General features: G+C 44.5%; 1 protein-coding gene across 1 annotated transcript in view; it reads left to right on the forward strand.

The window, feature by feature from the left end:
* The first annotated feature begins 3,936 nt into the window (after positions 1-3,936).
* Positions 3,937-12,950, forward strand: part of Stk3 (serine/threonine kinase 3) — a 212,174-nt gene continuing 203,160 nt past the window's right edge. Inside the window, exon 1 of the mRNA XM_075961214.1 lies at positions 3,937-4,194. Within this exon, the coding sequence (XP_075817329.1) occupies positions 4,169-4,194 (26 nt within the window). The 5' untranslated portion in view covers positions 3,937-4,168. The remainder of the gene's footprint in view (positions 4,195-12,950) is intronic.

Below are 12,950 nucleotides of genomic sequence, written 5' to 3' on the forward strand. Positions count from 1 at the left end.
TAACCCCTTTCATATCTGAAACATGCCTTGACTTTCTAAGTCGAAATATACAATGTATTTATTTCCTTCTAGGAATCACGGTAAAGACTTGGTAAATGACCACTAAGGAAATGATGCACACTGAAGGTCTACATTTTTCTAGCATTAAATCTATTTTTTTCTATAAAAAAATCACTTCCCATATTTCAAATAAATATGAACTAATTACAAGCCATCAATGCTTACTTTTCAAGACATCTTAGAGACCAGGTCTGGTGGCTCATGCCTGTCATCCCAGCACCTGGGGCTGAGGCAGGAAGGTCACTATTCAGCTGGAGGCTAGCCTGGGCTACAAGTGAGTTGCAGGCCAGTGAGGGCTACCCTGCCTTCCCTATTGTCAGGTCCCAAAGTAACCCAGTACAAATGGCTAAGTGCAAGCATAGGGAAGCATAGACTAGCCTCTAGGCTCACTCAGTACCTGTGTCCCTTCCCAGAACATCTCACCCTGCCCCACCCTCTGCTTTCCCTTCCCCCAGCTTCTCTTTCCTATATAAACCTGCTGTTTTTGGCTCTCTTGGCTCCTCTCTTAGCTTGCTCGGCCTCTTTATCCCTTGGCTTTCCCCCCTCTCTCATTTCCTCTCTCAGCCTGGTTTAGTTTGGACTCTCCCAAGGATTCTGGCTGTACCCTTCCTCACATCCACAGTACAGTCCTTCTCCTCATCCACACTTTGGATGGGTCATGATTCGCCTCTCAGGATTTACTGCACCCCTGAACTACCAATCAGATCTTTCCTTTCTTAAATTACGTTTGCTAGGTGTCTTGTCACATCTATGAGGCAGGCTTTCAGAAAATAATTAGGATATGCCTTCATTGATGAGATCAGTGTCCATTAAAAAAGGCTGGAGGAGCTCATTCCTGTTTCCATAAATGTCCCTAGTCTGGGTCTGTTCCTGTGGAGATCTCTGGCTTGGACTTGGTCCCACAAAGATCTCTGGTTCTGCCGGGCGATGGTGGCGCACGCCTTTAATCCCAGTACTCGGGAGGCAGAGGTAGGCGGATCTCTGTGAGTTCGAGACCAGCCTGGTCTACAGAGCTAGTTCCAGGACAGGCTCCAAAGCCACAGAGAAACCCTGTCTCGAAAAACCAAAAAAAAAAAAAAAAAAAAAAAAAAAGATCTCTGGTTCTGGTCTACTCCCTCGGATGTCCCTAACTCACACCCAGATCTGCAGAGGTCTCTTGTTACATAGATTTTAAATACATAATTTAAGAGGAGAGATACCCAGAGAAATAGTAAGACATACTTAGTGATATATGTGGTAATATTTTGCTTATGTTTTAACAAATCTTGCCTGAAGATCACAGTGCAGAGCTAAGACATTAGAGACCAGGAAGTGGCGCACACCTTTAATCCCAGGACTCGGGAGACAGAGGCAGAGGGGTCTCTGTTAGTTCAAAGTCACCCTGGGCTACACAAGATTGAATCTGTCTAAAAGAGAAACAGAACTCACACAAAGGTGATCCCAGCACTTGGGATCCCAGGCCTTTAACCCCAGCACTAGGGAGGTGGAGACAGGAGTGATATGGTTGGGTGGAGGGAGGGATATAGGGCAGGAGGAGACAGGAGCTCAGGGCAGTCTGAGGTTCAGTGAAGACAGATGAAGCCTGGAGATGCAGTCTGAGGACAGGATTGCCCCTTTGGTCTGAGCACTAGTAGAGGTAAAATAATTCTCGGGCAGCTGACCTCTCAGCTTCTCTAATCTTCAGCATTATATCTGGCCCTATATCTGACTCTGAGTTTTTATTATTAAAACCAACTAGAATCCGTGCTACAGATATAGGCTTCTGAATATCTTATCATTAACTGTATATATGATTGTGGGGCTCTTCGGTTATAACTCAGAGAGCCAAGAAACTCCCTCCTCATTGCTTCTTTTGATGAGGAAAGTTATAGGATGTCTCTAGATGCCTTGGATGGGCCTATAATCTGATAAAACCAAGAGCCACTAAACCCCACGTGAGCTATTCTCATCCAAACCACCCAGAGGGACAAGGGCAAAGGAGGGAAGTTGCTAGTTTGTCTGGAGATGAACGCCTTAGATGTCCTCACTAGAAGGCTAGAGGCGTAAGTAAACAATGCATTCTTTCTTCTCCACTTCCTCCCGTGTCTATCATCAGCAGAGCACAGAGGTCTGGGACGCACACTGATGGTTAGCATTCACTAGAAAGTACAGGAACAGAAGGATAATGAACCCGAGTAAGAAAAAGGAACCTGTCCAGTCAGGCACTTGCTTCTGTGAGAAGCAGAGAGAGTAAATGATATGGTTTGACTTTCAGATGACTCACACTGAGGTTGGGATGGATGAGAAGGAAAAGTTCGCCACAGAGCATCATACAGACGCCAGCCATCACCGACCGCCCTGGGAGTAGCCAGTGAGGGTTCTAGTGGTTGGGCTGGGAATGACTTCCTGGAGGACGATGTTGGTAAGACAATAAGGGACCTGCTGTAAAAAGGACGACAAGTTGAGTCCAATTTAAAGTCTGATAGGTTAGAAAAAAAAACCCACAAAATGAACTTCTCAAGGTGCTTTCTGCTGAAGACATGGAAACAGTGAGTTTGGTGTGGAAGTGAGTAGAATGGAAGGTGAATGGGATAGTTTTAAAAGTCCTTCCCAGAAATGATGTTTAAAATGACATTACTGTGTACGTGTGAGCATGTGGTGCAGGGTGCCATGGCACATGTGTGTGTGTGCAGGAAACCTTGTAGGTCTGTTCTCTCTACACACCTTTGCGGTCATTGGGACTGTGTGGCACTGACTCACGGCCTCATAGTGACGTTTCAATGACTTAGTTTCTGTAATTGCTGCTATTGTCCTGTCCGTTCTGAACCGTCAGAGGTAGATATTGAATGGATGAAACAGATTTACAGTTGTGTATTACTTCCTCTTGTTCACAGAATTCGGACTGATATTCCTCTTGACCAATATTCAATCCATACACTTGGTTCTAACCTCTAAGAAAACCTTGAACAATTCTTCATTTAAGAATATTCTAATAAAAATTAGCAAACTGATTTGTATAGTTGTGAGATAGTGTGTGTGTATTTTAAGTTGAAATAGTATACAAACAAATGAGTGTGTAAGAGGTTAAATTACAATGGTTGTAGGGCTGTTGGGGTCCGGGAGAAGGACGAAAGAAAGAAAGAAAGTAAAAAAGAAAGAAAGGAAGATAAAAGAAAGGAACTTCTCTTTCATCTTTTCCCAAGCTCCCTAACTAGTGGTCAGTTTCCCAGGTTACCCAACAGGTCAAGAGCAGGACCTGGCGCTCTAAATTGTGCACTGAGAGATCTGCAGTAAATATTTTCTGTCATTAGACTGTAATTATTGTGCTTGTACACAATCAAAATCAACCAGAATTTCCAGAAGTATCACAGCTATTGGAGTTACAAATGGCAAATGGCTTGGCGGCTAGGGGAACATAACTAGTAAGAACAGCTAATAATTATAAGTAGACGAGCGAGGAAGTGTGGGCAGTTAGTTATACTTCAAACGTATTTACAAGAAGATTGGCATATATCCTTGAGGAATCCAGAGAAATGAGTCAAACCTCAAGCGCCCCTCCTCCTGCAGAGCAGGTCTTGGGCGGGGAAAGTCTCTCCGCCTCTTTCTCTGAGCTAGCTGCGACCTCCTCCAGGCTGCCTTCCTCGGAGGACACCGCCCTCCCCTCCCCGCCGCGTTAGACCCCGCCCAACCCTCCGGACCGCGTTCGGCTCCGCTCACTCCCTCTCGGCCGCTTTCGGCCCCGCCCAAGCCCCGCTCGGCCGCGTTCGGCCCTGCTCACTCGCTTTCGGCCGCGTTTGGCCCCGCCCACCTTCTCCGGGCCGCACTAGGTCCCGCCCACTCCCTCTCAGCCGCTTTCGGCCCCGCCCATGCCCCGCTCGGCCCCGCCCATCCTCCACTGGCTCCGCTCTTCCCAAGCTCCAAGCGCAGGCCGCGGCGGAGGGGCGGGGCGGCCGGGAGGAACCGCGTTCTGGAGTGGGAGGGAGATCCGCCGCGGAGTTACGGGAAAGTTGGTCCGAGTTCCCGGGAGTTTCCCGGTGTGCTCCCCCGTGTTCGGCCGGTTGCTCCCAGGCTCCTTTCCTCCCTACCTCCCTCACGGTCCACTCGACCCCTCTCTCTGCCACCGGCCGCCATGGAGCAGCCGCCGGCGCCCAAGAGGTAACGACGGCGGGAGCGGGATGAGGACGGAAGCCGCGGGGCGGGGGCGGCTAGGCCAGGCCTGCTGCGACCCTGTCCCCGCCTGCCGGGCGCCCTCGGCCCAGCCGTGCGCGTCCTTCCGCGAGGCCCGGGGCCCCGAGGGGACACCGAGTCTCCGCTGCCCACAGCTGACGGGGCCTGGCGCGCCGCAAGTCGAGTGGCCAGCGCTGGCCTCCCCGCCGCTCGGGCTTAGGAGGGTTAGAGTGGCACATTCACAGAACCTGGAGACTTAGGGCGAGGACATCAGTGCACGCTTTTCTTTCGTTCTTTCTTTTTAATTTTTTATTTTTGGTCAAGTTCTTAATAATATAATAAACCCTTCACCTTCAGAAGACGGATTGCTTATTTACAGTTTAAGGAATTAAATATATTAATAGTCACGCAGAATGCAACACACTATGAATATTGTCGCAATGACAGGTGCTTCTCTCCCTCTCAAGTTCTAAAGAATTTATGGATACAAGACTGGAGGAATGTTAAGTCAGAACCCCTCCCTCATACAGTTTTGCATGTAAAAATAGTGGCACTTTGGTATGCTATGTATTGTTTATGTTTAATCTTGGACATGTTGGATGCATATGTGTACAGCATGTTTGAATTAATGATTTCAGCGATCTTAGGAAGCTCAGGAAGTGCCCATTGATAAAAGTTCATAACGAGCTCTGCCCCAAGAATGAATCAATTAATTGCTTGATGCTGGATAAAACATCGAACCTCACTCTTCCATTTTTAATTTGCACAGCTCTCTCTAGAGAGCCGTGCGGTGAAGAGTAGACTTCTTGTGCTCTGATAGCCAGAGATCTTTAGATGCGAAGTGTCAGACTCATGAGCATGGAACAATTAAAAAGGTGGGGACTTTGAGAACAAGTCTGAATTGTGTGATTAGATACGTGAGCCTTGGGGCCTGGAAGCCATCTGTTCACGCGCAAGAAAAAGGGAGGCTGTGGACAGGTTCCCAGAAGGGACAGGCTATCCATCTGAGCCCTGGAAGCAAGTCGGTTGATGGATTCTTTATAACATGTTATTGGTGCCTGTCGCCTAGGATTCACCAGGTACTCCCCTCCCCACCAGTAACATAGAAGAAAACATGAAACTTAGTTTTTTCTTTCTGTTTTGAAGGGCAGTAAGGGATGTGTGTGTGTGTGTGTGTCTGAAACCATAGCATAGGCCGACTTGAATGACTGAATCGAAGTAGAACCTCTTTATTGATTAGCTCTGTTGTAAATTGTCAGTTTCAGTATAGCTGTAAGAGAATACATGCACTTGACATCGGTGAATTCCGACCATCAGAAGTTGTGCTTGGTGTGATAAGTTCCATGGTGGTTTATACTTTAGAAAGCTGTGGTTGCCAATAAAACAGACTTATTTCTAGCTTTACATTTTTTTCAGAGACTCATCATTTTAATCTAGGAATACAATTCTTTTAGCTCTCTTTTTTTTCCTCTCCTCCTGTGTTGCTAGTTTGGATGGGTTGAAGAATTCCCGCCTTTTACACAGGAGTAGCCGGAACTAGAAGGATAGATAGTTCTTGCCCAGGAAAGCAAGTTTTTTTAAAAAAATTATGTTTTATTTGTTTAGTGTCCTCGCTTCCCACCAGTGCGTGTGTACATGTGCTTGCATGCGTGTGTGCATGTGTGTGTGTGGCACTCGTGTGTGTACACTCTTATGCATGTAAGCCCATGTCTTATGTGTAAGTCAGAACAATTTGGAGGAGTTGCCTCTCTCCTTTCACCAATGTGAATCCTGGGGCTTGAACTCAGGTCATCTGGTTTGGTGGCAAGTGCCCTTATCTACTACTGAGATATTTTGCAAAGGATATGGGATGCTAATCTTTTGTATCTTAATATCTCAGTGTTTTTCATAGCATTTGCAGATTCACGATCTTTATGCTCACACCAACTCTATGGAGCAGACCGGGTTACAGAAAACATATAGATATATAGGTGAAGGTACAACAGGTTTGCCTGATAGAAGCCTGGGGGTCACTGACGGGGAATTTCTGTGCTGCTCTTTTGATCATCGCAGTCTAATAATAGAGTATAGCTGCCATTTTTGAAGTGGTATTGTTTGCCAGGAAATTTAAACATTGTGACTGGGGCTTTTTTTCTTCTTCTGAGACTCACTAGGCTGTGCATGTGTCTGTGTACTTGTACAAAGCAATGGAGAAGGTTTATGCACCCTCGACCTTCTGGTCTGTCATTGACTGAAACAGTATTATGTAATGTGATCGGTACATCCCCCTCTTTAGTTAGTCAGTTTGAGAACTAATAATCCTAATCCTACCACTTACACTAGTTCCAAATTCAAATGTCATCACCAGTAAAAATCTATCGTGGGAATTAAACGGGCTCGCTTGTCAAAAGCACTTAGTAAAGTGTTTCATAGTGTATTTAGTACTATGTCATTGTTAGCCTGTGTTTACTCATAAATGAAGCTCAGAGAGATTAAGTAACTTGGTTAAGTAAGAGTGCCAAAATCCTTAGTCTGATGGGCTGCTAAGGTGGTGTAGTCCATTATTACGTAGAGTGGTACCTTTTATAATCCTGTAACGTAGTGGTCATCTTTTCTGCAGCCTCTGGATCCTCTGCTCACCTTTTCTTCATCTTGGTGAGGGTGCCGTGCATCCTTTCTGCCTGGAGTAGTGCTCGCTACCCGAGCATTCAAATGTGTTCTCATGGTGCTGTGTTTGTTTCCCCTGCCCAAGCCCACATGACCAGTTGCTGCTGCTCAGTTGGCATTTTGGTTATTTCATGTGGGACTAGCCCTTTATGCTTTAAAAGTTTGTGTATTAATTTTTTTCTCTCCACTTCTCATTGATAAGATGACTGCTGTGTTTCGGAGTGTCACGGCACACAGGGATTGCAGCGGTACCTCTGAACTTGCCAAGTGTGTGTTGTACTTTTCAAAAATTGTTTAATAGTTGAGACATTTTAACAGCCGAAGAGCTGTATCTGGGATAGTGGCAGGGCATGGGACCTGCATTCCAGACCCTTGCCTCCTTGCTGTCTTGTAGAACCAACACTCCATAGAACACAGTTTGCTTCAGTTTGTCCTGTGTGTAGCCTCCTTTGCTTTTCCTCCTCCATTAGAGATAGAGTGTCAGGCATGGGGCTGGGTTCTGCCATGTAGTCTAAGTCCCCCTGTTATTATGCGACAAGGTGAACCTGGCCTCATAAAGCTTTCCTGGTGTTCTTTATTCAGGCTGTAAGCCATGGGTGCTCCCAGTTTAACGTTGGTCCATGTTGTTCCTTTAGAGAAGTTTGTGTTAGCTGGTTGTGGTGTCGCGTGCCTGTAATCTTAGCACACAAGCTGAGAAGGACAGATCACTGTATATTTGGGGCCAGCCTGTACATAGTGAGTACCTTGCCACCTTGGACTATTGGGCAAGACAGTCTCAAAAAAAAAAAAAAAGGAAAAGATTGTTGTTGTTATTGCCATTATCATTTTCTTGTGTTTTGTCTTAATGTTCTGTCAAGGCCTGCTTTATAAAGCGTCTTCTCTGGGTCCTTCTTTCTACCCCGAGATGCCTCTCAGGATTTTATCATGTGCTGTCTCCTTTTACTCTTTTTCTTTATTACAAAATTTTGTGCATCTAAAACTTAGTGAGAGCCAATTTACAAAGTATTTGTGTATCAGCACGGCACCCAGCTTAAGAAATGAGATATTCTGAATGTGTGAAGCCCTCTGTTGTGTGTCTCTCGGTTGCATCTTTTTGCCACACCCAGAGGATGCCGCCTGAGGTGGGCATTTGACATTTTTATACACGCCTTTATAGAATGCATGACCACGTCCTTTTGCTGTCATTCTTCTCTGGGAGCTGGAGAGTCTAGTGTGCAGCCAGGCTTTAGATTTAGCTCAGGATTCCCAGGCTGTCCCATGTGGCACCTCTCATCTTCAAATTCTCGGACTCGGTGTTCTTAGCAAGGCTGTGTGAAACATAGACAACACATGTAGCCATCCCAGTCGTTTATTCCAGGTACCACAATGGTTTCTAGACGCCCAGAGTTTTAAGTTTTGTTATACTGGACTTTAGAAACGTGAGAACTCTGATTATTGGAAGTATATGTAGTTTAGTATAATTCTTGTCAAAGTGAGGATAGATATCCTTGCCAGGGAGACATGATTTACCAAATGTATCTTGTTCTTCAGCCATACTTAGGATTGGCAGTTATGTAAATTTAAAATTAGCTGTCAAGGGAGTAGCAGGGGAAAGTCGGTGTGGAGCAGCGGGAACAGTGGGAAGGGGAGTGAGTAGGCTCTTGACTTGCACGTTCAGGGTAGCAGACGTCTTTGAGCTCAGTTGAGCTGTAGGCATTAAAGAAATGGTATGCTGTGAATGGGTAGTTTGGGAGAAGTAAGGTTGATTGTAGTAAAAGAATTGGGGATTCAGAGTATATTTACATAATTAAAAAATGAAAATAATCTTAAGTCAGATATTTCTATTAGTGGCTGAAGCTGGAAATTGTTATATGGAATCACAGAAAGTATTCGTGTGTCCTGAATATGAGCTAGCTTGTGGTGTCTGTGTACCGGATCCGAGACTGGGAGTTAGAAGTGTAAATCTGAGAAGTCTGAGCACCCAGGCGCTGGCATGGGCGGGTAAAGCAGCAGTGCTGAAGTTGATAGCACAACTGTCCTGACAGCGTGCAGAGGTTGCAGTGAGGGAATGGACTTGTCTGCCCTGTGATATATTGGTTCTTGTTGTGTCCTGTTGTGCAGACTGACCGAGGGAAGAGCTAGAGTTGTCTTTGATGAACTTAGAGAACTCTTACAAAGTAAAGCAGACAACTGACTTAGGGAGAAGGGGTTAGGCAAGCTTCCAACTCCATTTAATTTTAGTCTGTTCAATTCTAACTTTTGTGGCACTGGGGACTCAGACTCCAGAGTCGCATATATGCTGGCACACACTTGTGCTGATCTATACGCACAGACCTGAAACATTCACATCCAGAATCAGATAAGTGAATAAAATAGACTTTTCTTTTTGGAGAGGATTGACAAGGTGGAGTATTGAACACTTCCAGGGGAGCAGGCTTGAGTTGTCCATTGGGACAGTAGGCGAACCGCGCCTCTGGGTGGCTTTGATTAATGGTCAGCTTATCTGCTTTTCTTTAGGAATGAGGCCTAGGCTTGGTAAACACTGAAGTAATTGTTAGAAATGTAAAGGGGCTGGGTGCTGGTGGTGCACACCTTTAATCCCAGCACTTGGGAGGCAGAGACAGGCAGATCTCTGTGAGTTCAAGGCTAGCCTGGTCTACAAAGTGAGTTCCAGGAGAGCCAGGGCTGTACAGAAAAAAAAAAGTAAAGATAGTTGAAATGAGCTTTTCTGAAGTGATCTGTCACATGTGTTTATTTGTGTGTGTGAGTTACACATGTGCACCATGCACTTGCACACGTGGGAGCCAAGTCTCTCCTCCCATCATGTAGGTCCTGTTGTCAGGCTTGCTGGCAACCCCCCCCTCTTTTTTTTAAAAAAACCAATCTAAATGCTCATTCCCTAAAGCTTTAATAAATGGAATATGTATTTTGAAGTACACTTATAAAGTAACAGATTTCCGTAAGCTTTGGTGTTAGGATCCCCTCTCCCTTCTCTCTCCCCTGTTATGCTCCTCACCCTGTTTTCCTCGGTCCTCCTCCCCTCTCCAGAGCTCCTCCCTAATCCCTTGTCTACTTTCCTGGCTTCTATGATCACTCCAACTTATACACTCAAACCGAAATATTTGGAGCTAAGATCCATAAGTAAGAGAGAAAATGTGGTGTTTATCTTTTTTGCCCTGGACTACCTCATTCAGTATATTCTTCATTTCTGCCCATTGACCTGAAGAATTGTGATTCAGTTGTTTTCTTTACAGCTGTGTATATATACTACATTTCCATTATTCACTAGTTGATGGATATCTACATATAACACACACACACACACACATACACGGGGGCGGGTGGTGGTGTTTAAGTGGAGTTATCTCACATGGAGGATAATGTTCTCCTCTGGAGCTGTAGACTATCTAACAAAAACCCAGTGTCAGGCAAGGGATCACTTCTTTTGACTTGTTGGTCAGGGGTACAAGAGACCTCCTGTGGTAGTCTGAGTGTAATTGCCCTCCATAAGCTCATAGAGATTGTCACTATTAGGAGGTGTGGCCTTGTTGGAGGAGGGTGTCACTTTGAGGGGGCTATGCTCAAGATTACAACCCAGTGTCTGAGACCACTTCCTGTTGCCTACAAGATGTACTCTCAGCTCCTTCTCCAGCACCACGTGTGCCTGCATGCTGCCATGCTCCCAGCCATGATAATGGCCTGAACCTTTGAACTGTAAGTGAGCCACTCCAATTAAATGTTTTCCCTTATAAAAGTTTCTGTGTTCATGGCGTCTCTTCACAACAATAGAAACCCTAACTAAGACTCCTCCCAAACAATATAGAGATTGCCATTGCTCTTGCTTCTTTGCCAAAACTTGAAGGCAAGACCCTAATTGCTGAAGACACCACACCCTTTGGTCCAGGACTTGGAGAAATCAAACTGGTATTGACCTGGAGGCCTCCTCCTGGAGGGTTGGCCCTCACAGATAGAAGGTGCTATGCAAGCTGCCACAGGAGAGGAGTTATCAGCAGTCCTCCATATCTCTGAAGCCTGAGAGCCATAACAAGACCTGTGGACAAGTTATCCCCAACAGGGCAATAGTGGCACTTATGTCTTGGGGCTACCAACAACTGCCTAATTGGACTTAGCATCTGCTCAGTAGGGGGAGACATCATGTCTAGTGCTGTAAACCTAGCTAAGAGCCCATGGCTGGAGAGGCTGTACACCCTAGAGGAGAACCTATTACTATCATTTTCCCAAGTTACTATAATTTCCAACCTCTTTCTAAATACTTATAGTTAAGTGCCAATCTTGTCCTTGACTGAAGAAGTTGCGTTTTTGCAGCCAGCAGATGGAGGCTGTTACAGAGCTTCCCAGCTGGTCACAGTTGTGAGTCCCAATGCTGAGGATAGGTGGTAGGGAATGCTCAGCCTCAAATGGGATGCATCTATTGCAGCTCCTGCACTTAAGGCTCAGGAAATGCCATGAAAGAGGGGATGGAGAGAACCAGGTGACAGAGGACTGCTAGAGTGTGTCTTCTGCACATGATAACAAGACACTGCATTATGAACTCTCATCAATATGGTTACCTGCATAGGGTCTGTGTGAGACCATACCTGCTGACATGCCAGCATGGGTGGAGGAAAAGTTCACAAGGCCCCATCCCTAGATGAAGAGTCGTAGATTGTCCAGAGCCATCGAGCGAGGGTTTTCCTCAGGACAAACTCTGTTTGCCCAACCCTAAGTGATCAGCACTAAGCACAGATGGGCAACAGTCAATTGGATTCATTAGGTTGTTTGCATGTTATGTGTGTTTAATATTATACCTATGTATTATATATATATATACATTCAATAATAATTACAGAAGAAGAGGTTGTAAATTTGAGAGGGGGTTGGGGAATGGGGAGGTAGAAATTATTTAAGTACAGTGCACTCACCTATGATATTCTTGAATTAAAATTAAAAAGCTTAAGTTGAATCCCTCTAGTTTGGAGTGATGGGGGAAAAGTGAGTGGTTAGAATTTGAAGACTTAAGAAAACTTAGTTTGAAAGAAGTCTTTGTTGTAATAGAGATGTCACATCAGGTGACCGACCATACATTGACTTTCAAAATACATGTTTTGAAACATAAATATAGCAATTCCTATGCATGTGTGTCTATATCTCAAATAGAAGTTTTATGAAATCTATTTTCTGATTTCTATTTTTTGTTCATTTCATTAAAAAATATGGTCTTATACCAAATTATTTTCATGATTCACTAGTGAGTTATTTATGGTTTGAAAAACCATGGTTGGTATGTATTTTAGTGCTGGTCAGGGACTGACTTCATCACCATCTCCGTCATACTTGGTAGAGGTGATGACATTGCCAGGGCGCCCAGACTGGTGGTTCTGTGATGACTTAAGATGCTGTGGAAACATTCTTTTAAGATTTTAGGAAGGGAAAAGTTGATGGAGACCAAGGATACTAATATATAAAATTACTGTTTGGGGACTAATTCTGTATGCCCAGTTTAAGGGTGGGAAATGTGAAATGATGATCTGTGATACTTGATGGTTTACAAAGGACTATGTGATGTGTGACGTTTGCTGTGAGGCAAAGGATGCTGGGACCTCATTTTCTGACTCTATGGCTCCACCATCTTTAATGATGAAGGCTCTCGGCTCTTTCCATTTTCCTTCCTGAGAGGAAATGCATGCTCTCTGCTAGATTGTCTTTTTGGCTCCAAGCTTCCTCCTTGCTGTGGTTTTTCTTGTCTCGTATATTAGGATTATTCTAATTTCAAGAAGCTCAAAGCTTTTAGAACAAAGAGTCTATATTTAAAATGTTTTCTTATAATAACACTGTAGTTTCAAGTTGAATGAATGGAAATAGCAAGACATGTCTGAAGTGATGTTTATTATGTACGATGATATTAAAGTTCAGATTACTTTGAGTTTTTGAAAGTACATCAAAGATTTTGTCTTAAAAATTAACTTCAGAGGAAAATGAGGGTTGCCAGGATGATAACTGATAATTAATTGTACAGTTACCATTGCTGGGTTTTGAATTTATCTATGGATTCATGTGACATCTTTGTAAATAAAGGTGAATAAAATTTCCAGTACTCAGAATGTGGATACACACATGTG

This window comes from Microtus pennsylvanicus, chromosome 2 (assembly GCF_037038515.1).
Source record: "Microtus pennsylvanicus isolate mMicPen1 chromosome 2, mMicPen1.hap1, whole genome shotgun sequence".
In the NCBI taxonomy this organism is placed as follows: Eukaryota; Metazoa; Chordata; class Mammalia; order Rodentia; family Cricetidae; genus Microtus; species Microtus pennsylvanicus.